Source organism: Mandrillus leucophaeus, unplaced genomic scaffold (genome assembly GCF_000951045.1).
Source record: "Mandrillus leucophaeus isolate KB7577 unplaced genomic scaffold, Mleu.le_1.0 Scaffold1553, whole genome shotgun sequence".
Lineage (NCBI taxonomy): Eukaryota > Metazoa > Chordata > Mammalia > Primates > Cercopithecidae > Mandrillus > Mandrillus leucophaeus.
In genome coordinates, this window is record NW_012101536.1 from 339,407 (window position 1) to 361,865 (window position 22,459).

Genomic DNA, 22,459 nt, shown 5'->3' on the forward strand with positions numbered 1-22,459 from the left:
GTGGAGTCACATAGGATGCATTTAATTCCTCCGGCGATGAGTTCTGACAACACTTGTGAAGTGTTGTCTACCAAGGAAGCTTGTTAGAAATTCAACTGGTCACATACCAATTTCCAGTCTCTCAGAAGGAAAGAACCTGTTCAGCATAAGCCATTTTCTTTGTACAAACAATTTAGGAACAACGAGCCACTTTTATCCGTTCTGGGAATGGCGGGAATCCTCCTGAAATCCAAGTTGCCAGGTGCCACCCAAGGGCCATATTTGCAAGCAGGCATTTAGAAGAATGATAGTCTCAGGCCCACTATGTTAACCCTTTTCTGCACAGTAGATGACCTAGGTCCAATAAATAACTCAGTGAACCTGGTTCCAAATACCCTGAGATAGACAAATGAGTGGATTCTGACTACAGATTGGTCCACCTGCCTCCTCAACTAAATTTCAGAAGGCTACAGGACCCATGTAATTATTTTGACTAGCTTGGAAAGGGGTGTTCTAAAACTCAACAGGTATTCTGTAGAACTCTGGTAGCATCTTATACATTTCAACCTCGTACACATCTTGTACATTTCTGAGTTTGCTCTGGTACCCTGCTTCAAGAGGCTCTTGAGATAGCTCAAGCTAAAGTGTTGGGTAGAATTGCTATCACTACTTCAGGTTGTCGTTGTTTATTTTGTCTCTTTCACTATTTTCTTTCACTCACCCATTACCATTGACCCCACTTTCTGACATCAGAGGGCAAGACTAGGAATAGAGAAAGAAGCATCTAATCCCAGAAAAGTTTGTGAGACCGTTAACATTAATAATGTATTATATTTGTTGAGTAGTACAATACGGTAGCTCCCTGGATATGTCAACTAATTTAATCCACAGAAGGCCATCAGTTAGACACTGTTATTTTCCCAGTTTTACAGATGAAGAAACTGAGGCACAGAGTGGTTATTTAGTAAATTCTTGAGGTCACCAAAACCTCTGAGGCATGGAGTGACTCAAAACCAGGTGGCTTGACTCCAGAACCCACACTCTTTTATCATTATACTTTACCACTTCTCTCTTATGGAAGGCCCAGGGTTCTCATTTTAAGGTATCCTCTCATATAGACAAAATTCTCTTTGGTATTTCCTCTCATGCACACTGGCCCTTTGCCCCTTTTATTCACAATGAAGTCTTTGAACATTTCTTGCAAATAGATGTTTCACAATAATTACATTTATATTTTCTTACCTATAGTTATGTCAAGTCATACCTTCTTCCTGACAAGTCCCGGAACAACAAGCGTAAGACCAAAATCAGAACAGGCACCAATCCAGAATTCAATGAAACACTAAAGGTAAATAAATATGGTCTCATAGTAACTCATGTGATACTGTTCACAACTTCAGTGGTTTAAAAGTAACTACAGAGAATATTTTATTTGCATGTCAAGGCTTGTATATGTTTTAGAAAATTAGAATTTGAATAAATTAACATAATACCCTTGACTTTTCTAACATCTTTTGAGAAAACGAAAACACTCTTATTCTGTTTATGTCTCTGCTGCTACTGAATTTTAACCTTGAATAGAGATGATCCAGCCAAACTGCATCTGTGCTGATGCATCTTGCCAAAAAAATCGGTTTTACCCTTGGGCAAACAGTGCTTTTTCTGACTTCCTTAAAAGAAGTTTGTCACAGTTTTGACACTACTTAACAGTCATTTTGCACACATTCATTGTTCTGCTAATATAGCATAGATCTATACTGTTTGTTGTTAGGATTTCAGAATTTGACTAAATATAAGTATGTGGTTAATGAATAGTGGAAATGAAGAGCCAGATTTGAGAAATCTCAACAAAAGTGGCCTAGATAAAATATAGCCCAATCCAGCTCAATGATCCAGAAAATAGGAATCTCTTTCCAATGAGCTTTCACATAATTAACCCCTTCCCTTGCTATGGACCAATCTGGCCTGGTAAGAAACATCCAGGGAGAATGGAATGAAGAAATTATTGCCAATTCTATGGAAATTTATGGGCTTTTGCCCAAGAATGATGGAGGCAGAGTCCATTTTAGGAGGAAATTGGTAAAGACAGAAAGCCATGAGCCTGCATGTGTCAGTGGGAGCATGTGTGGAAGCAGGAGCTAATATTAAGACAAAACAAACTGACAAATGAATAAATACAGGCAGAGGGTATATTCAATGGCCATAACAGGATTGAAAAGATGAGCCCAAATACAGGGAGAGGGTAAATTTAGGAAGCAGGGAGCCAAGGTTAATTATGACAATAACAGCAAGAACGAGAATAGACACTAATCCAAGATCAGGAGTCAGTCAGTCTGAAGTGTGTCCCAGATGGTGGTTGCATAGAACAAGCAGAAGGTTGGAGGGTGTGTGAGCATGTGGCCCTGGATAGTGCTGTTACCAAAAAAAAATGCTAGCCCAGCAACATCTTCTTTCTGTTTAATATACATGTACACCTTTTCACCTCTACACTTAGGCTGGACTTTATAAAATTTGGTGTTTGCGAGTTTCTCATTGTCAATTCTTTTCTGGATTTGGGGATTCTCATTATGAATAAGATAAGAAAGAAGTTGGAGAATTTATATATTAAACCTTGAGTTTACAAAGTAGGTGTGAAAAAATAATTAAGGAAAATGAAAAACCAATAAAACTGGAAAGAGGATAAGCTTCATCACCTAACATTTTGTATACAGTATCTGGAGTTTACCTCTACCTCAAATACTACCTCAAATATCTTTCAATGCTAAGTCTGGCACAAAATGAGTTTATGGCATAGAACTTCAATTGTAGCAGAAACAAAGAAAAACAAAGAGTTTTCTTTGGGTTTGTTTTGTTCATGTTACTGATGTATATGATCTGAAAGATGTCGGAAGTAAATTTCAACCTGTCCTGGAATTGGATAGAGCCCTCCTTGTGGAATGTAATGTTGCAAATCTCATTTGCAGTACACCATCAGCCATACCCAGCTGGAAACAAGAACTCTGCAGCTGTCAGTCTGGCACTATGATCGATTTGGACGTAATAGCTTCCTCGGGGAAGTAGAGATTCCTTTTGACTCATGGAACTTTGAAAATCCAACTGATGAGTGGTTTGTGCTTCAACCCAAGGTAGGAAATGCTCTTAGATTAGTCAGTTATGCAATGATACAAGTTATGAGCGAAATTGATGTCATAGGCCTAAAGAACTCGAAGACTTTCAAATTTCAAGTGATAATCTGCAAAAAGTTTGTACAGGAAATTTTGGAATAATATTATAAAAATGTTGTAAATCCACCGCTTTGGAAATTCTTTGTCAATATAGGTCTTTTGTATAATGAAAGCCACATAACCATATATATTTTTTGCTAAAAATGTGTATTATTTGACAGTCTTATTGGATAACTGAAAGCAATACATTATATGATCTTATTAGAGAGTCTTCATTTTCACATAGGCAAAACCAAATTCATACAGCATAAACAATCTCAAAACATTACCTTTATTTCTCATTCTCCACATTCAGACCATAAGCAAGAGTGATCTTGCCTTTGCTTATACGAGGGAATAACCAGTAGCTAAAGTATCTAATTTTCTTATGTTCCTACTTTTGGGATTCATGACCCAGGCCTTGAGTTACATTCAGAAAAAAATCTTAGAGCTGATAATTAAATGCCAACACTGTATAGCATGTTCTAATCTAGACCAGCAGTGCCTTGGATTCACTTTAAGTGACTGGAGTCTCTATGCATTTACAGTACTTTTTAAGCCAAAATAGAGGTGAGTAAAGGTCACATTTATGCAGTCAAAGATTATTCTTTATATACAGAAAGGCAAAAACACATTATGATGAAGACAGTGGACTCAAATCAAACTTACTTGGTTCAGTCCTGGCTTCATGACTGCCCATGTGACCTTGGGCAAATTATTTAACTTTTTATGCCTTAGTGTCCTCAGTTGTAATATAATCATTGGATGTAGCTTATAGGTCTGTGGTGAGGCTTGAATAAACATTGTATACATGGCTGTCAGCATTTTATCTGGAACATTGTAAGCTCTCAGTAAATGTTAAATGGTATACATGTGACTTGGGAGTCCTTGTATTGCAACTGACAGAAACTCCAGCTCATACTGCTCAAAATATAAAGGGAGATTATTGGCCAGCAGTGATTAGGCATGGCTTGATCCAGATGTTCAAATCTTATCAAAGTCTTGGAATTTCTTGGTCTCTCTTTTTAACTTCATTGGCTTCATTTTCAGGTTCCATGCAGTATTGTCCTCCCTGACTAGCTCCAAACATGCCTCTCTAATGACTACAGTGGCTGAAAGCCTTTCATCTTTGCATCACACTGTTCAGAAGAGGAGAGAGTTCCTCCTCCTCCAACAGCCAAATCAGCGCATTGGGTCTGGTTCTCCTAATTATAATTCTATCATTTGCCTATTCTAAGCTAATGACTGTGGCCAGGGAGGTAAGATGCATTAGGTGGCTTAAGACAATCAGAACATACCCTGGTTCTGAAGGAGGGAACAATAGCATCCTTCCAGTCAATTTCCTGGAAATAGTTGAAGGACTTTGCTGGAAGGATATGTAAGCTCTCCTAGACCTCTCCCAGGCATCCTTTGTGCTTAGAAATCAGCATTTTCCTCAGTAATCACTTCCACATTGTCGATGAGTGATTCACAGCCTATCATAAGAGGGAAGCATCTCTGAGTCTTTCTGAGCCTACTGAAGGTAGAAAAGTTCGGATCGCATTCACTGTGGAATACCATGGGCCCTCTGCCAGATCCTCTTAGGTTCCTAACCATGTCTGTTAGGAGGTTCGCCGCAACAGCCTCCACCTGAGACTCTCTTTAGAAGACTTCCCTCGGGCTACTGTAGCTTTTTGCCTACATAGGCAGAAAGCCAGAAGTCCTGGGAATTTTTGTACCCGCTGCCACGTGACAACCCTTCATCAATAACTGATAGGTGGGGGAGTATGAAGGCCCACTTCCCTTACTGAAAGTGGGGAAAAGCTCCAAAGTGTTACGTATAGTACCACCTCAGGTAGAAGCTACCTTCCATGGAATTTTGCCCAAGGTTAGACTCGTCTCTGTTCTGCTTCCCATATCGCTTTACTGGTCTCTCTAAGAGAACTTCCTTAATAATTCACTTGCATACAAATCTTCACCTTCGAGTCTATTTCTGAAGAACCCAACAGAAGTTAGTATCTCTAACCTCTGTCATCTTCCTCTGTCCAGCTTCCTCTGTTCTATATAGAAGAAAAGCTGAAGACTCAGACGTGCTTAGATACCATGTCTTCTGAAAACGCGGAGGACAGGCACAAAGGCATGCTCTATAGGCTGCCTTGTGCTTCATTAGTGGCTCATCCTCAGGCTGAGCTGGGCTCTGTGTGGTTGGTTATCAGCCAGCTATGTAAAGTGGCACTTCAGTTTCAGTTTCCTGCCTTGGTCATTTCAATGCAATTGTCACTCCAGTAGCTGCAGATGTAGTATGAGCAGCCTTGGAGACTTGACGTTTCTTGTAGATTATGCAGTTGAGAAGGTGAAACGTGAGTTACAGGGACTGATTTCCCTAGTAATAGGGGATCAGAATTAATAATCCTTAATAATTCAGAAATACTGACATACTTCTGCACTAGGAGTGCCAGAAAGGCATGGTGCCTTATTGCTTATTGACTCTGTTAGTGAAGGTTCCTCAATATCTATCTTTGCATGGGTTAGGTCCTACAGTGCTAAGCCAGTGAGGAGGCTGGTGCAGAGAAAGGACTCAAGATGCCAAACATACTGTAGTTTCACAGTATAACTTCCATTTTACTTCATGGTGTGGGATTATTTATTAGCTGTAAATCATTATCCTTCTGAAAGGCATGTCAGGTAGTTAGACAAGAAGGTTTTATCGGTATGAATTGCCTTTCAAGCCTTCCCAAGGTGTGCTATGGGACATCTGAAAATCAACAGCAAGCTTAAGTGGTTTCCCAAGGAAACATTCTCTTATTCTGCCTTCAGGCAGAGAGTAAATGTATGTTCCTTAGGAATTAGACCTAGATTAAAGGCTCTCTCTCTTTTTTGGCAGACTTTTGTCTGTAATTCCTTACTCCATGTTACACGTGTAAATGCACTGGGAGTCTCTTCCTTGCTCCGACGGAAAGTGGACCTCTCTTTTTTTCAGAAAGCAGAAGGTAGTGGGTGTCATCTGCTTATTTCACATCCCTGCTCAGATAGTCTCAGTGGTTCCCTGCTGCTTTTGGATATGGCTTGAATAAATACCCTCACCCTGGCACTCAGTGTTCTGTTGAATGGCCCAGCCTACTGTAGCAGCAAAAGATGTTAGTTCTCTACACATCCCCATTTTCTTGCAAACAGGGCTCCCCATTGCTTTCACTCCCACCAGCCAACCCCTGCCAATTATTGTAGGAGGGGAGCCCTCGGGCTGCTAGAGAGGGCTTGGTTTGCAGGCCAGAAAAGCCAACATAGCCTGGGTATTTAAGTCTCCTGGGGGTGAGCAGATTCTTGATCAATGACTGGTGGATTAAGGAGCATCAATACTCCCACGTTCTTGCCTCTGATTAGAACAGCTCTGAAGCGTGATCTGTCACATCTCCAGAGTACCCCTATGGGACTTAACAAAAGTTACTCTCCATGGAACTTTGCCTGAAATCACATCCTTAAACCTCCTTCACTTTCAGTCCACCTTCCCCAGTACCCTTCCTAGTAAAATACTATAACTTAAATTAGTGCCTTAGCATCTTCTGGGAAACCCCGAGTTGACACCTTATTTCCATCCTCCTTGCTACTACCTCCCTGTACACACTCCCCTGATCACATTTGACTTTCTGTCAGTCCCTAAACATATTCTACACAGCCCCCATCATATTTTGCTCTTACTGCTTTCTCAACGTGGACTAACCTTCCCAATCCATCTTCATCTGTCATCATGTCTCCCATTCTTTAAGGACCAAGCAAGAGCCACCTGTTTTTCCCAATCCGGATTAATCTCTCTCTTCCCATAATAGTTTCTTTTTACTTGTGTTGGAATAACTGTCACCATTGAACTTTCTGTATAGTCGAAACATCTTACATTGAACTTTCTGTATAGTAGAAACCCTCTTCCCCTAGAAATTACCACCAATAGTAGGTCAGTTAATAGACAACATCACAGAAATCACCCACATACAAACACACACACTCAATGCATTTCTTTTATTTTTAATTATTTTGAACTAACACATAAAAATTGTATATAGTTATCATGTAAAATGTGGTTTTTAAATATGCATATATTACGGAATGGCTACATCAATCTAGTTAACATATACATTACTTCACATAGCATACTTTTTTATGGTCAGAACACATAAAATTTGCTTTCTTAGCAATTTTCAAGAATACAAAGCATTGTTATTATTAATAACTATGGTCACCATGTTGTAAAAGAGATTCTTCAAATTTATTCCTCCTATCTAGCTGACATTTTATTTTGTTTGGCCAACATCTCCCCCAGTTCTGCCCACCCCCAGCCCCTGATAACCACCACTCTACTCTCTGCTTCTATTAATTCAACTATTTTAGATTCCACTATTTTAGATTTACATCTATTTTAGATATAAGTGAGATCATGCAGTGTTCATCTTTCTGTGCCTGGCTTGTTTTAATTAACATAATGTCCTCCAGATTTATCCACGTTGTTGCAAATGCACATGACAAGATTTTATTTTTTAAGGCTGAATAGTATTTCATTGTGTATATATACCATATTTTCTTTATCACTTCATCCATTGATAGACAATTAGGTTGTTTCTATATGTTGGCTATTGTGAATCATGCTGCAATGAGCATGGAAGTGCAGAGATCTCTTTAAGACACTTATTTCATTTTATTTGGCTATATACCCTGTAGTGGGATTGCTAGATCATATATACGGTGGTTCTATGACACTCACTGTATTTAGTCCTTTTGATAGTAGCCATTCTAACAGGTATAAGATAATAGCTCATTGCGATTTTAATTTGCATTTCCCTGGTGATTAGTGATGCTGAGCATTTTGTCATACACTTGTTGGCAATTTGTATGTCTTCTTTTGAGAGATGTCTATTAAGATCTTTTGCCCGTTATTTAATTGGATTATTTGTTTTCTTACTATTGAATTGCTTGAGTTCTTTATGTATTTTGGATATTAAATTATTTAACTTAAACTATATCAGATGTATGATTTGCAACTATTTTCTCTCATTCTGCAGATTGTCTATTCACTCTGTCGATTGTTTTCTTTGCTCTGCAGAAGTTCAGTTTGAGGCAGTCCTATTTGCCTATTTTTGCTTTTGTTTCTTGTGCTTTTAGGGTCATATAAAAAAAATTTCCCAGACCTATGTTATGGAGCTTTTCCCCTATGTTTTTCCTAGTGGTTTTACAGTTTCAGGTCTCATGCTTAAGTCTTTAATCCACTTTGAGTTGATTTTTGTATATGGTGTGAGATAAGGGTCCAATTTCAATCTTCTGCATGTGGATGTTCAGTTGTCCCAACACTGTTTACTAAAGAGACTGTCCTTTCCCCATTGTGTATTTTTGGCACTTTTGTTGATAATCAATTGACCATAAATTTATTTCTGGACTCTCTATTCTGTTCCATTGGTGTTATGTATCTGTTCTTATGCCAGTACCATGCTGTTTTGATTACTATAGCTTCCCAATGCATTTCTTAAACATTTATTTTTAACTTAAACCAAATAAATGTACATTCATTCGCAAGTCTTCTAATACAGAGACAATTAATTTTGTTTGAATTTCATTCAGTAAGTAAAATTCTGCCATATATTCCTTGCATAAATTCTCCTCCTAATGCATCATCATCAGCAGATTCAAATTTGAGTTTTTTTCTCGAATGAAACAAGAACATAAGAATACTTTCAAAGTAAACTAAATGCAAATTCTTCTCAAAAATTTATGATTTTTTTCTAACCTTTCATAGATTCAAGCCCACATATAATCCAACAGCAACTTTGTTTTCAAATCTTTAGTTCTTCTAAAGTATTCAACGGAATTGTTATAGTAGCAGCTGTTTTTTGCACTCATCAATTTATGTGACATTAAACTATATAATTACAATCACAAATATGCCTGGCCTAAAGAGCTTGGGGGACTAACTAACGCAGCTGACTCTCAGTGTGCATACAATTCAACTGATGGGAGCAGATGCATGTTCTTTGCAGGAAGGATTCTGCTATTCACTAGGGATGAAGAACACTAATTAAACCGATGAGTCGGTTAACTAAGTGTGAATTAATAGATCCTGCTACTGCAAATATGTCTACTACATAGACTGAAAACTCATTGAAAGCAGGGTCTGTCTTATGTGTCCCCACAGCACTTAGCAAAGTGCCTTATAAAAATGTAAGCATTCCATATATGTTGGTAGAGTTGAATTGAATATGATTGGATTCTGCTAACTTTTTCTAAGTAATAGTTGGTTGGATAATGACAATGGTGTTATGCCAGGAGAGGGTGTTGCTTAGGAATTTCCTGGCAAAGTATAAGTATCAAAAATACCCTAAGACATTAGACATGTGCAGACTGCAATATGACTCTCCACTTTAATTTTTTGTATGTGATTATAATGCTACAAGCTTCATCATTATTGTGTTCTCCTTTCATAAGACTTGAGGTCTATATTTATACGGGGTCAACAGTATATTTTAAGCTAAAAACCAATGGAATGTTGGTAAATCCCAATAATGCATGTTTTTGATCTCTAGTAGCACACTGTATATTAGTATGTGATTCCTACACATATCACTTTTTCCTACCCGAAGATCTCACTCAAAAAGCCAACACAGCCTGCTCTGGTTAACTATTGCTGTATACCGAACTACCTTAAACCTTCGTGGCTTACAGCAAGAATTTATTCTCTCTCATGATTCTGTGGGTTAACTAGGCTCATCTAGGTAGTTCTCACTTAGGGTTTATCGTGCCACTGCAGCCAGATGGTTGACTGAGGCTGATGTCATCGAAAATCTCAACTGCATTGATTGTTCGAATTGACTCACTTCCATGTCTTACACATGATGTTGACTGCTGGCTGGAAACTCAGCTAGGCCTGCCAGCTGGAGCACCTACGTGCGGCTTGTCTCTGTGGCTTGGGCTCTCTTAGTATGGATTCCCAGAGGAAGCATTCAGAAATATCCATTCCAAGAAAGAAAGTAGAAGCTGTCGATCTTAAGACCTGGACCCCAAAACTGGCACATTGTCACTTCTGCCATATTCTATAATACTAGTCAAAGCAATCACAGAGCCCACTCAGACCCAAGGAGAGGTCACAAATACCCCATCTCTCATTGATGACAGTACCAAAAAAGTGGTAACCATCTTTAATCTGTCATAACATCCATTATTATTTTCTACTTATGATACTCACCTAAACTAAAATTTACTGAGATTGTCAAAACAAAAAGAAGAGTCCAGTTACAAGGAACTAGATCTAAAATAATCAGATTAAATATTAGATGGATAGTCTATTTTACCATATATTCTCATTTTTGCCCCCGGTAAGAAGGTTGAATAAAATATTTCAAGCATTTTTCCCACCCTTACTAGTAAGTTTTACTATCACCAGCAGGAAAGAAAAGGGAAAGTCAGGCAAGGATTCCTTTTCTTTTTAATAGTCTCAGTATGTTTAATTTTTTTTTACTATTTATTTGCTTATTTATGCCAAGTCTTGAACAGTCTCTGGCTTAGCTATGAGTGGGCTAGGTTTCTGAACTCTCATTCTGCCCTCTCTGAGAGAGCAGTTCTCTGCTCTTGACTCAGAAGTCAGATCTCTAAAGGAAAACCTTAACAAAATTTCCTTTCCTGCTCTACCTGTGAAAGAACTCAAAGTTCAGTTGACTCAGTGGCAAGTGGGAGACCTATAGAACAGAGGTTCTGGGTGCATGTGCACATTGATTTTCTTTAATTTGAACTTTATATTTTGAGATGATTGTAAATCTACATGCAGTTATAAGAAATACTACAGAGAGATCCCATGTACTTATTACTTGATTTTCCCCAATGGTAACCTATAGCAAAGCTGTACTATAATATCAAACCAGGTTTTGCTTAATTTTTTAAAGGCAGGGCCTCACTCTGGCATCCAGGCTGGAGTACAGTGTCAAAATCATAGCTCATTATAATCTCAAATTTCTGGGCTCAAGCTATCCTCCCACCTCAGCCTCCCAAGTAGCTGGGACTACGGTGCATGCCACCATGCCCAGCTACTTGGGGTCTCACTGTGTTGCCCAGGCTGGTCTCAAACTCCTGGGCTCAAGCGATCCTCCCACCTACACCTCCCAAAGTGCTGGGATTACAGGCATGAGCCACTACACCCAGCCACAACCAAGATATTGACATTGATATGATCCACCAATTTTATTCAGAATTCCCAGTTTTGTACTCATTTGTGTGTATGTGTGTGTGCACGTGTGTGTGTATATTTAGTTCTATGCAATTTTATCACCTTTATAGGTTTGTGTATCTACTACCACAGTCAAGGTACAGTTCTAATACCACATGTGTCCCTCAGGTTGACCTTTTATAACCACATCTAACTCCCTCCCACTACTCACATCCCTAACTTCTAGCAACCACTAATCTGTTCTCCATCTCTATAATTTTGTCATTTCAAGAATGTTACTTACATAAATGAAATCATAAAGTATATGTCATTTTAAGACTGGCTTTTTTTCACTCAGTAGAATTCTCTACAGATTCAACTTGTTGCATTTATCAATAGTGTATTCCATTTTTATTAATGAATAGTATTCCACGGCATGGATGTACCACAGTTTGTTTGACCATTCACCTGTTGAAGGAAATCTATATGATTTCCAGTTTTTTACTATTACAAATAAAGCTGATACAAATATTAGTATACAAGTTTTGTGTGGATATAATTTTTTCATTTCTCCGGGATAAATGACCAAGAGTGCAATTTCTGGTTAGATGGTAGTTGCGTGTTTAGTCTTACGAGCAGCTGCCAAACTGTTTTCCAGAATGACTCCACCATTTTACATTCCCACCAACAATGTTTGAGTGAACCACTTTCTCCATGTTGAATTTTGATTATATGAATTACCAATATTGCTTTTAACAGTTGAAGACTGGCAGCCCCATGTGAATCAAGCATTATTGCCTACTTTTCCCTTCTTGATCACTTGGGAAAGCCTTAAAAGACATCAAAGATGACACGGAGAAGTAATTTCTGGAGGTACTTTCAGTGGCATTTTTATTCCTGCTTCTTCACATCCCAAACTATATATGTAAACTCAGTGATAGGTCCGGTCATCAATGCATCACAGGTGCTCAATATCTATTGACTGGCCAAATATAAGTTATATGTCTTCTTTCAAATTCCTTTTACTTAAATGTTAAAGGTTATATGTAAATGTCTTCATAGAGTTTTCCAGCCTTTCTTTTCTCTTACCTAAGGCATCTCTTAAACCAATGAGAGCCAACAGAGTTGAAATGGGAATGGATTGTCACATTTATGCCACCAAGTAAATACTGCACATTCAAATGTGGACTACAATACTAAGCAAATCATTCATACTCTTTCAATTTACTTGTTTCTCCTTGGCCAGGTGGAGTTTGCTCCTGATATTGGCCTTCAATACAAAGGAGAGCTGACAGTTGTTTTACGTTACATTCCCCCGGAAGAGAATCTGATGCTTCCACCAGAACAACTCCAAGGTAGAGTAAAAATCAGTGACTTTGATCAATGACATTCTGTTTCTAGAAGTGTGGTAGTAGGAATCAGGGATTGGTTGCATTCTATGTCTTTCATATTACACAAACAAAACATAAAGGATTAGGTGTCACTGTCTTTTGGGGAAAGTTGATATGTGTATACCGTATATGGAAGAACGCAGGATTCTTACAAGGAAAGGACAAAATTCATACTTAGAGATCAGCCTTGGTGGTCAGATTTGTTTTCTGTTAGTCCCAAAGATATAGGATCTTCCCCCAGGGCTGGGGGAAGGCAGGCTGCTGGGAGGCAAGCATAGGAAACTGCTCCATGGATTTATGACATTCACAACTATTCAGGGAGTCTTGATGAAGAAGTTGTTCTAGAACACAGGATTTAAAGGAATAAATCAGATGGAGTCAATTTAGAAATCTCTCTTCCCCTTTGTATTAAGCTGTTATTGCATTGCTATAAGAAATACTCAAGATTAGGTAATGTATAAATAAAAGAGGTTTAATTTGCTCATGGTTCTGCAGACTATGTAGGAAGCATAAAACAGGCATATGCATCTGAGGAAGCCTCAGGAAGCTTACAATTATGGCAGAAGGTGAAGGTAGAGCAGGGGTCTCACATGACAGGAGCAGGAACAAGAGAAAGAGAGAAGGTGCCACATACTTTTAAACAACCAGATCTCACAGGAATTCACTCAGTATCGTGAGGACAGCACCAAGGGGACGGTGCAAAACCACTCATGAGAAATACACTCCATGATCCAATCACCTCCCACCAGGCCCCACCTCCGATAGTGGGGATTACATTTCAACATGAGATTTGGGTGAGGATACACATCCAAACTATCTTGCCCTTCTTTTACCATCAACTCTTGCAGGCAGCCTCCTCTGTCCTCCCATTCACTATAACTCTTTTCAGTGTGAGCTTGTGCAAGTAACTCACTGTCTCCTGACCTCAATTTCCTCACTTCAAAGGGTTGTTGTGAAGAATAAATAGGTTCATATATGTAAAGTGCTTAAAATAGTACTAAATAAACATGTTGGTTGTGGTACTGGTTTATATCATTCATGTTGAACGTATTTCATAGAATAGAAAAGTGAGGTGGAAAAGAGATTTCTCTCACCCTAAAATGTAACTGCTTGGGCTGTAGCCTCTAGAGCTGACTCTGACTAAAACTGACTATTTGTAAGACTAAACTATCAAAGGGAGTTATGGAATTTTCTCTTTCGGAGTTGTGGTGTGTGTATATTGCTTTCATCATAGTTATTTCTCACTAAGAGCAGGAATGGTGCTCCGGAAAACTCTTAGGCATTCCATGCCTTTATACCCTGTGAAAAGATATGCTTTGTAAGGGAGTGTTTAAAGTTTTAAATTTATTTGTTCATTTGTTTCAACAAACACAAATGAAAGGCCTATCTGGAAGGAATCCAATGGGGGCAAAAATGGTTAAATGAATAAAAATATACAATAATGTAAAGGCCCAATTCAGTCAGCAAATGAAATATATCTTTGTATATGATCTTTGTAAATTTTGAAATGGAACCCATGATTTTTCTTTTTTTTTTTTTCTCTCTCCCCACCATTCCCTCATTTTGGTGGCTGACACAGGAAATAAGACTTTTAAAAAGGGAAAGAAGAAGGAGTCACCTGTAATCTCTGGAGGAATACTAGAAGTGTTCATCAAAGAAGCAAAGAATTTGACAGCAGTGAAGTCAGGAGGCACTTCTGATAGCTTTGTGAAGGGGTAACTTTGTTTTAGCTCTTTCTGGATGATACTTAATAAGAGATGAAAGGATCTGTGATCCATAAGCCAGTGGTGGCTGTGAACCTTCCGTGTTCTGTTTACTAGAGGTGTATGGGTGAGAACTACCCTTAAATGCTGGCTCTTACATCTAAAACAACACAAATGTTGAGGGAACTGCTGATTCTAGCAGTCACTCTGTTTCCAACATATTTCAGGAATTCCCATCATTCTTACTTTCAAGACAGGCAACTTTTTTCTGTAAGATTCATTTGTTGGAAAAGTGGAAAAAATATGATTTTCTAGGTGTAATGTATTTTTATTGTTCATTATTATCATTTTGTACTGGCAATGTGCAATGATAACCAAAATATCAGATCCTTGATATTTTTCTCTCTTGTGGGAAATTGTAAAAAGTAGAGATGTCAGAGCATTCTTGCTGGACTTATCCACTGTCGAGTGCTTTGGAGAGGCTCCAAGACCACCTGCTAGACATTTGTGCCCAAGTTGTGGAGCAAAGGGCAGCTTCTTGAGGGAATGCAGCCCTTAAAATATATACTCTTGCCCAACTCTAGGCAACTCAAACATCAAATCCCTTTTGATTTCTGACTATTGGATATTTTTATCTTGGAAATTGAGGAACGAAGACTGCAAGGTTATTTTTCATTCATTTGAACACGCACAAAAATGCACATGTGCCAAGCACCAGGTGCTATGCTTTCAAAAATGAATAACATATTATCCCTGCCTTCATGGAGCTCCATAAAGCACATAAGGTAAAACAAATTCCCATGATGCCAGACCATGAGGTTCATTCTTTGAGTCAGATGGCAATATTGTTCCTCTTCTCATGCTGTGTTAGAAAAGTGTATTTTTTCCTACAAAGAAATGGTTTGGGTTCACTCTCACTTGTTCTAACTTTGCCTTTTTGTTGTTTTTTTGTTACGTTGTTTTTTTGTTTTTGTTTTTGTTTTTGTTTTGAGACAGAGTTTTGCTCTGTCGCCCAGGCTGGAGTGCAGTGGCACCATCTCAGCTTACTGCAACCTCCGCTTCCCAGGTTCAAGTGATTCTTATGTCTCAGCTTCCTGAGTAGCTGGGATTACAGGTGCGTGGCACCATGCCCAGCTATTTTATTTATTTATTTATTTATTTATTTTGTATTTTTAGTAGAGGCGGGGTTTCACTACATTGACCAGACTGGTCTCGAACTCCTGACCTCAAGTAATCTGCCTGCCTCAGCCTCCCAAAGTGCTGGGATTACAGGCATGAGCCACCGTGCCTGACCACATGTTCTAACTTTGGTAAAGCCAGTAGTGGGGAGAAGCAGTTCTGGGGCCTCCCCATTGGTGAGTGTGTGTGCCTGAATCCTGGCACATCTGCCCTTCACTCTTTCTTGCAGTGGATTTGAGCATAGAAGAAATGCTTTCTTTGGATACTGCAGTTACAATTTGTGTCATTAGCCCTACCATCCAGTTTAAGCCTGTGCTGCTCACTGTCTGGTGGAATGAGGAGATGGCTCCCAACCCGTGGCCACATTGTGACCTTGCAGCGCTACTTGACATCTTCTGGAGCACTATTCACTTTATCTTGTGGAAAATTTATAAAGCAGAAATAATAAAAGACTATTTTTGTTCTAGAAAGAAAAACAAAAGCCAGTAACTTTCTGGTAAATTCTATCTATAATAATACTTAAACATTAGGCTGATTCTAAAAAGACATGAGATTTTTTTTTTAAAGACAGTGAGGGAGCAAGAATAGACCCTCTGTAAAGCTTAATAATATAAAATATATCCATTAACAATATTTCTGGCTGTGAGCCAAAAGAACAGTGGCTTAAACAAGACTAGTTTTTTTTTTTTTCTCTCTTACATGTAAACAAAGACTGAAGGTAAGGTCTCCAGGGCAGGTATGGAAGCATCATGATTATCAGGGACCCAGGATTTTTCCATCTCATTATGGTATCCACCTAATGGGTTAGGATAGCTGCTCATGTTTCAGCTATCCCATACAAATTCCAGCTGACAGGACACTTCCCAGATGTAAGAAGTAGTTTTATAAGCACTGCTTCTTATATCCCAATGGCCAGAACTCAGTCACATGGCTATTCTAGCTGCAAGGGAGGCTGGGGAATGTAATCTTTATTCTGGGCAACACTGTGCTCAAATAAAAACACAGAGTTTTTTAAGGAATGTAAGGAGAGAATGGATATTAGGAGATAATCAGTCTCTGCTTGGGACATGAAATGAAATCTTAAGTGACTGAATGTATCTTCTTTATTGTAAAGTCATTTGTTTGTAGCACTTTTCATTTTTGTTCCATGTACTAATTCCATATGTACGTATGTCTTCTTTTGTAAAGTATGCTCCCTGAAGGGGGAAAACAGTCATTTTTATCACATACCTAGAGCCTCATACAGTGTTTTGACCATAGTCAAGAAAACCTAGGATACAGGTGTTTTATTTGAAGAGATTTCAGGAAACGCCAGTGAGGAAGTGGAGAAAATGAGACAAGGAAGAAAGAGAAGTTGATTAAAACATATATTAATGGGCAGGTTACCACTGTGGGCAACTGCAACTTGATTCCATTGGGGAAGCAGTGAGGAACTCTGTGGAATATACCTTAGGATTGTCACTTTGAGGGACAGGGAAGCTGGGGAATTATCCACCAATTTCTCAAACTCGTCAGTTAAAGGTTGCCCCAGGGGCATTAAATTCCAAGTAATCCCAGAGTTTCCTGCACATAAGCTGAGCCAGCTAACACAATATCAGATAAATTCCTTAATTAGAGGAATTTATTCCTTGTGTCAAAAGACACAAGCACTTGAGGTAGGAAGCTGAAAGCATATCAGGAACTTCCCATCCTGCTGCAAGTCAGCTCCAAGGAGGGCCAAAAAGATATGAAGCAGGGCATACAATAGTGTCTATTGCAGGAGGTATTTTCTTTTCAAGATGGAAGGAAGGACGAAAATAGGATTAGAAAGGAGAATGAGGGCATTAAAGTCATTCCACTATATAAATCCAGATTTAAGCATATAGAAGCCTGGGAAGAAAAATCAGATAGACACATCACACTTGCGTGCACGTTGACATTTTCTGTCTGCTGTCTTACTGATGGTTTGATTGTTTTTCCTCCTGCAGCTACCTGCTCCCTGATGATAGCAAAGCCACCAAGCACAAAACTCTGGTAATAAAAAAGAGTGTTAACCCTCAGTGGAATCATACATTCATGTTCAGTGGCATCCATCCCCAGGATATAAAGAATGTTTGCCTAGAACTTACCATCTGGGACAAGGAGGCCTTTTCCAGCAACATTTTTCTGGGAGGAGTTCGTTTGAATTCTGGAAGTGGTGAGGGATTTGGGGACCCACAGGGATGGTCTGTGACTGGGTCCGTTTGGGGGCACTATTCTTGCAGGTGTGATGTGCAGTGGATATACATACGTAGTTTCAGCTAAATCCTGAAATTACCACAAATGCTTCATTCCTTTAGCTAAGGATCTATTCATTGTTAAAATACAAATATAACTACAGTACCTTTGTATCCTTAGGCTAGAAGATTGGAAGATATAATGTTGACATTCAGTCCTTTCATAGACTAACATTTACACTTTAGTCTAAGTGAATTTTAAGTACTTTCTTGGACCTTGCTTCAGATTTTGCTCAGAAGATGATTACCAAGACAGCACAGCCTTCTGATAGGAGGACAGTGACTTTCAAGACCAACATTACTTCATCATCTTCTCAGTTCTGTCCAGCACTTGCAGCTATTATTCATACTGGTTGAATTGAAAAGAAATCATTTTTTCCTAAAAATAACACCAATGTTGTTAAAAACAGATCAAGGAAATCCACCACTGGTGCCACAAGACACAACTGTAACAGGGTGAATTGGAAAAGGGATTACAGTAGTAGAGCACGTGCAGTCCCCCTAACTCTCATTATCCCATAGCCTAAGCCAGACATAGATGAGACCATCTGCATACACCATGGTAAATATTTCTGTTGAGGAAGGTCCTATCACTATGATAATTACTTATTTATAGATTAAGGGGAGCCAAGAATATCTATACCACTAAAAGGAAAACTCCCCAGGTCAGAAAAGTGTCCTTGTTAGAAAAAGAGAGCCAAATTCATCCCGTTCTTCTGTCATGTTAGCACAGTCCAGATGAACCAGCTCTCTGCTAAAGTAGGGAGGAAGTGAGTCACCAGGGCCACCCTGATTTGCCTCATACGGCCTAGGCATTAGAGAATAGTGCAGGCTGCAAATGATTGATTCAATTCTAACACCACTCACTATATATACTAAGTGAGAACAAGCCAGTAAAAGGTACTCTGGTCAAAAGGCCCCCTCAGAAGTTGATAGATGCCTTGCAGGAGAGAAAAACATTTCATGTGTGACATATAATGTTCCCATTTCGTTTCTTCAGGTGTGAGCCATGGGAAGAACGTGGATTGGATGGACTCTCAAGGGGAAGAGCAGCGCCTTTGGCAGAAGATGGCCAACAACCCTGGAACTCCTTTTGAGGGTGTACTCATGCTTCGTTCCAGCATGGGAAAGTGTAGACTCTAGAGGGACCAGTTCTCCAAGAATGAGGCCACCAGGGCCTATCTGGCTGTCTTTTCCTACCAGTAGCAAACTGAGACCTGGGATTCTGCTTCCCTGCCATTTCTCATCTGACAGTATCGGGACATGAAGGGAGAGATGTCAGTAGTATGAACATTTAGGGTCTTGTTGAGTGCCTAAAAAACCTATATTTTCTTCCAATCAGGGCCTTCTTGATTGGATAATAGAAAGTGTACTACTCTGTCCTGTCAACGAGCAAATTGTGCAAAGGTTTATAGGGTTTATACCATAAAAGAAATGGCACAAGCTCATTTGAAACTACAATTGAGATTGGGGTCCTCCATTTGCTAATTATAAGTTACTTTAGATTTCCTCAAATCCTTTGAAGAGAAAGGGGACCACTGAGAAGGTAGATCACTTGAAAAGTTAGAAGAAATGATACTGGCCAACTGTTGCTCACCCTAGGAATCCACATGCTCTCAAGAAGGCATTGTGGGGATGGTTGCTTGAGCAAGGGGGTTGTCCTGTTATTGCAGCAAACTTGTGGATTAACCAAGTAGTATTTCAAGATGGACTGACAGGGCTTTCTATGATTACTATAGAATTTATCATCTAAATCAGTTTATTTTTGAGAACAAAGAGAACTAAATAACTACATCAGAACAATTGATGTTGATTAGAATTGACCTGGGAAAATTGGGATGTAGGGTTACCCTACTGATGACCTAAGAGAGCTCTGTTGTAAACATTTATTTTATAAAATGTTCTAAGCCATTAACTAAAAGGGAATGAGAAATAATGGTCAATTGATGTACCTTTTCACATTGTGTTCATTGATGAGACTAGTTTAATGAAAAAGGAGGTACTCTACCTGCTATTTTACTTCTGTTTCTCTTCTGCCCTGTTATGGGAGAGAATCAAGGACTCCATCTGCTCTCTCCCCCCTTGTCTTCTCCTTCGTTGAGTTTTTCTTATCTCCTTTTGCAGTGGTTAATCATTGTCACAATAATGCTGAATGAAAAAAACACCAAATGTCAGTAGCTTAAAATGACAATCCTTTTTCTCATAGTTCTGAAGACTGGCTATGGCACCTCTGCTTCCTGCTACAGGCCTGAGGTTCTAGGTTGGCTTCTTATGCCTCATTCTCTTTGAGCCCAAGGGATAGCCAGAGCATCTGGATGGCAGAATTGCAATAGGATGAGCCCCACTGCTCGGGTACATTTTCAGCCCCTGGTTGTGTCATGTCTACTGATATCTCATTGGTCAAAGGAAGTCAGATGGCCAACATGAAGAGGCAGGGAAATATGCACTGCCCACAATGAAGCCAGGACAAGAGTGAGGATGCAGGAAGGGATGAAGAATTGGGGCCAACAGTTCAATCTACCATATCTTCTCTCACTTGGAATTCCAGATGCTTGAGCCACGAAACTTAGATGCAAAGAAAGTTAAAGCTAGAAGGAACCTCAGGCCCAGTTCCTCATTTTGCAGATTCCAAACGTGAATTTCAGAGAGCTGAGATAACTTGCCCAAGGCCATATAGAGGCTGTGACTAAATCTGGACTTAAATCCAGGCTATCAATCTTAGGCCAGTGTTCTTTTTTCACTGCAGTCCTTGGCATAATGCTATGCTTATTAAGGTGGATAAGAGGGCATATGTCAAGAAATTTGGAGCAGAGTCCGATTACTTGAGCATGAACATACCTGACCAAGGTATGTTCTAGAGTCATATTCTAGCCTCTGAGCTCATTTTTTTCATATGAATTCATATAAAATCCTCGAAAGTTTAGAAACTGAGTTTTAGTAGTAACAGAGCTAGAATCAGCTTCAGGCTTATTTCTGCTAGTTGTTCCATATTTCTAGATTTCCTCTTGAATTTTGAAAACTGATTTAAGAATATATTTAGTATTATTATTAGTAAGGGAATAAGCAATCCAATTTCAATTTTATTCAGAAATAGGTCACCTAATTCTAGAAAATGGTTATTAGTCTAGTGTCGCTTAGCAAGGTACTTAAAAGAAAAAACTGCACATATCCCTGTGCTGCCCTTCTTAAAAACAGAAAACAAAAAGTGTAAGATCATCATTGCTTCCCCCATAGGAAAAATAAAATGTCTTCAGACTTGATGTGACTCATTGTGTCTTCAATTATATTTTTAGGGGAGGTAAGAGGGTGGTGATGGTGAAATCTGGAAGCATATCTGGAATAGACACAACAAAGTGGATTTATTCATTAATAATAAATATGAAGGCCGGGCACGGTGGCTCAAGCCTGTAATCCCAGCACTTTGGGAGGCTGAGACGGGCGGATCACGAGGTCAGGAGATCGAGACCATCCTGGCTAACACGGTGAAACCCCGTCTCTACTTAAAAAAAAAAAATACAAAAAACTAGCCAGGCGAGGTGGCAGGCGCCTGTAGTCCCAGCTACTCGGGAAGCTGAGGCAGGAGAATGGCATGAACCCGGGAGGTGGAGCTTGCAGTGAGCCCAGATCGCGCCACTGCACTCCAGCCTGGGTAACAGAGCGAGACTCCATCTCAAAAAATAATAATAATAATAATAATAATAATAATAAAAAATATGAAAAATAATAAATCTTAAAATTTAGAACTTGAACTCAAGAAGAGCATGAACTTTATGTGTTCAGATCTTTGCCACACATAGAGCAACTCTCTGTATCATGATTTCATAAAATCCAACATCTAACTAGGTATTCCCATAATGCAAAACTCAAGTATGCAAAAATCTATCAGAAACCTATTGGTGTTGCTCTTGGAAATAAAAGGCAAAAGTATGGGCTAGAACTACAAATAGTATTTTTAAATATAGGTAATGCATGTGAATGGCACAGAATTCAAATAGTTCAAAATCGTGAAAAGTTAAGTCTTCCTCTTTCCTGTCCAATTCTCACTGTCTGCATGGCACCACCCTAGTCCAAGCCACCGTCACCCGTCTCCAAGATTATTGCAGCAGTCTCCTAACTGCCATCTATGCCACCAATTTTGTCCTCCCTCAATCCATTCCTCTTACTGTGACCAGAGTGATTTGTCTCAGCATGTTATTTTAAAATGTTCAAATATACAGAAAAGTTGAAAGAACTTTATAGTGAACACTCTCATATCCACCACCCAAATTCAGCTCTGCCATTCGCATTTGACTATACTTGTTTGCCATTATTGATCTATCTGTCCATCCCCAGAGTGATCTGTAAAACCCTCCATGGCTTCCCATTGTCTTGAGAATAAAATATAAATTCCTGCTCATGGCCCTGCATAAGATGGTCACTGCCAGTTTCTCCCAGGCCATGCCACCTCTCCCCTTCTCTTCAGTTACAGAATTCATTTTTCTTCTTCTCAGTTGTGCCAGGCTCTATCCCACCTCGTGGCCTTTGCCAGGAATCTTCTTGGTCCATCTTTTCTTCAGCCTGATTCCCATCAGTCATCCAGGTCTATAATGTTACCTCC

The 22,459-nt window shown here is 39.2% G+C and overlaps 1 protein-coding gene across 1 annotated transcript in view; it reads left to right on the plus strand.

Moving 5' to 3' along the window:
* SYTL5 (synaptotagmin-like 5) overlaps positions 1-19,005 on the plus strand; it is a 227,752-nt gene extending 208,747 nt beyond the window's left edge. The window contains exons 13-18 of the mRNA XM_011975413.1: positions 1,228-1,327; positions 2,943-3,104; positions 12,581-12,689; positions 14,305-14,440; positions 17,575-17,783; positions 18,863-19,005. Coding sequence (XP_011830803.1) covers positions 1,228-1,327; positions 2,943-3,104; positions 12,581-12,689; positions 14,305-14,440; positions 17,575-17,783; positions 18,863-19,005 — 859 coding nt within the window. The remainder of the gene's footprint in view (positions 1-1,227; positions 1,328-2,942; positions 3,105-12,580; positions 12,690-14,304; positions 14,441-17,574; positions 17,784-18,862) is intronic.
* The last annotated feature ends 3,454 nt before the right edge of the window (positions 19,006-22,459 follow it).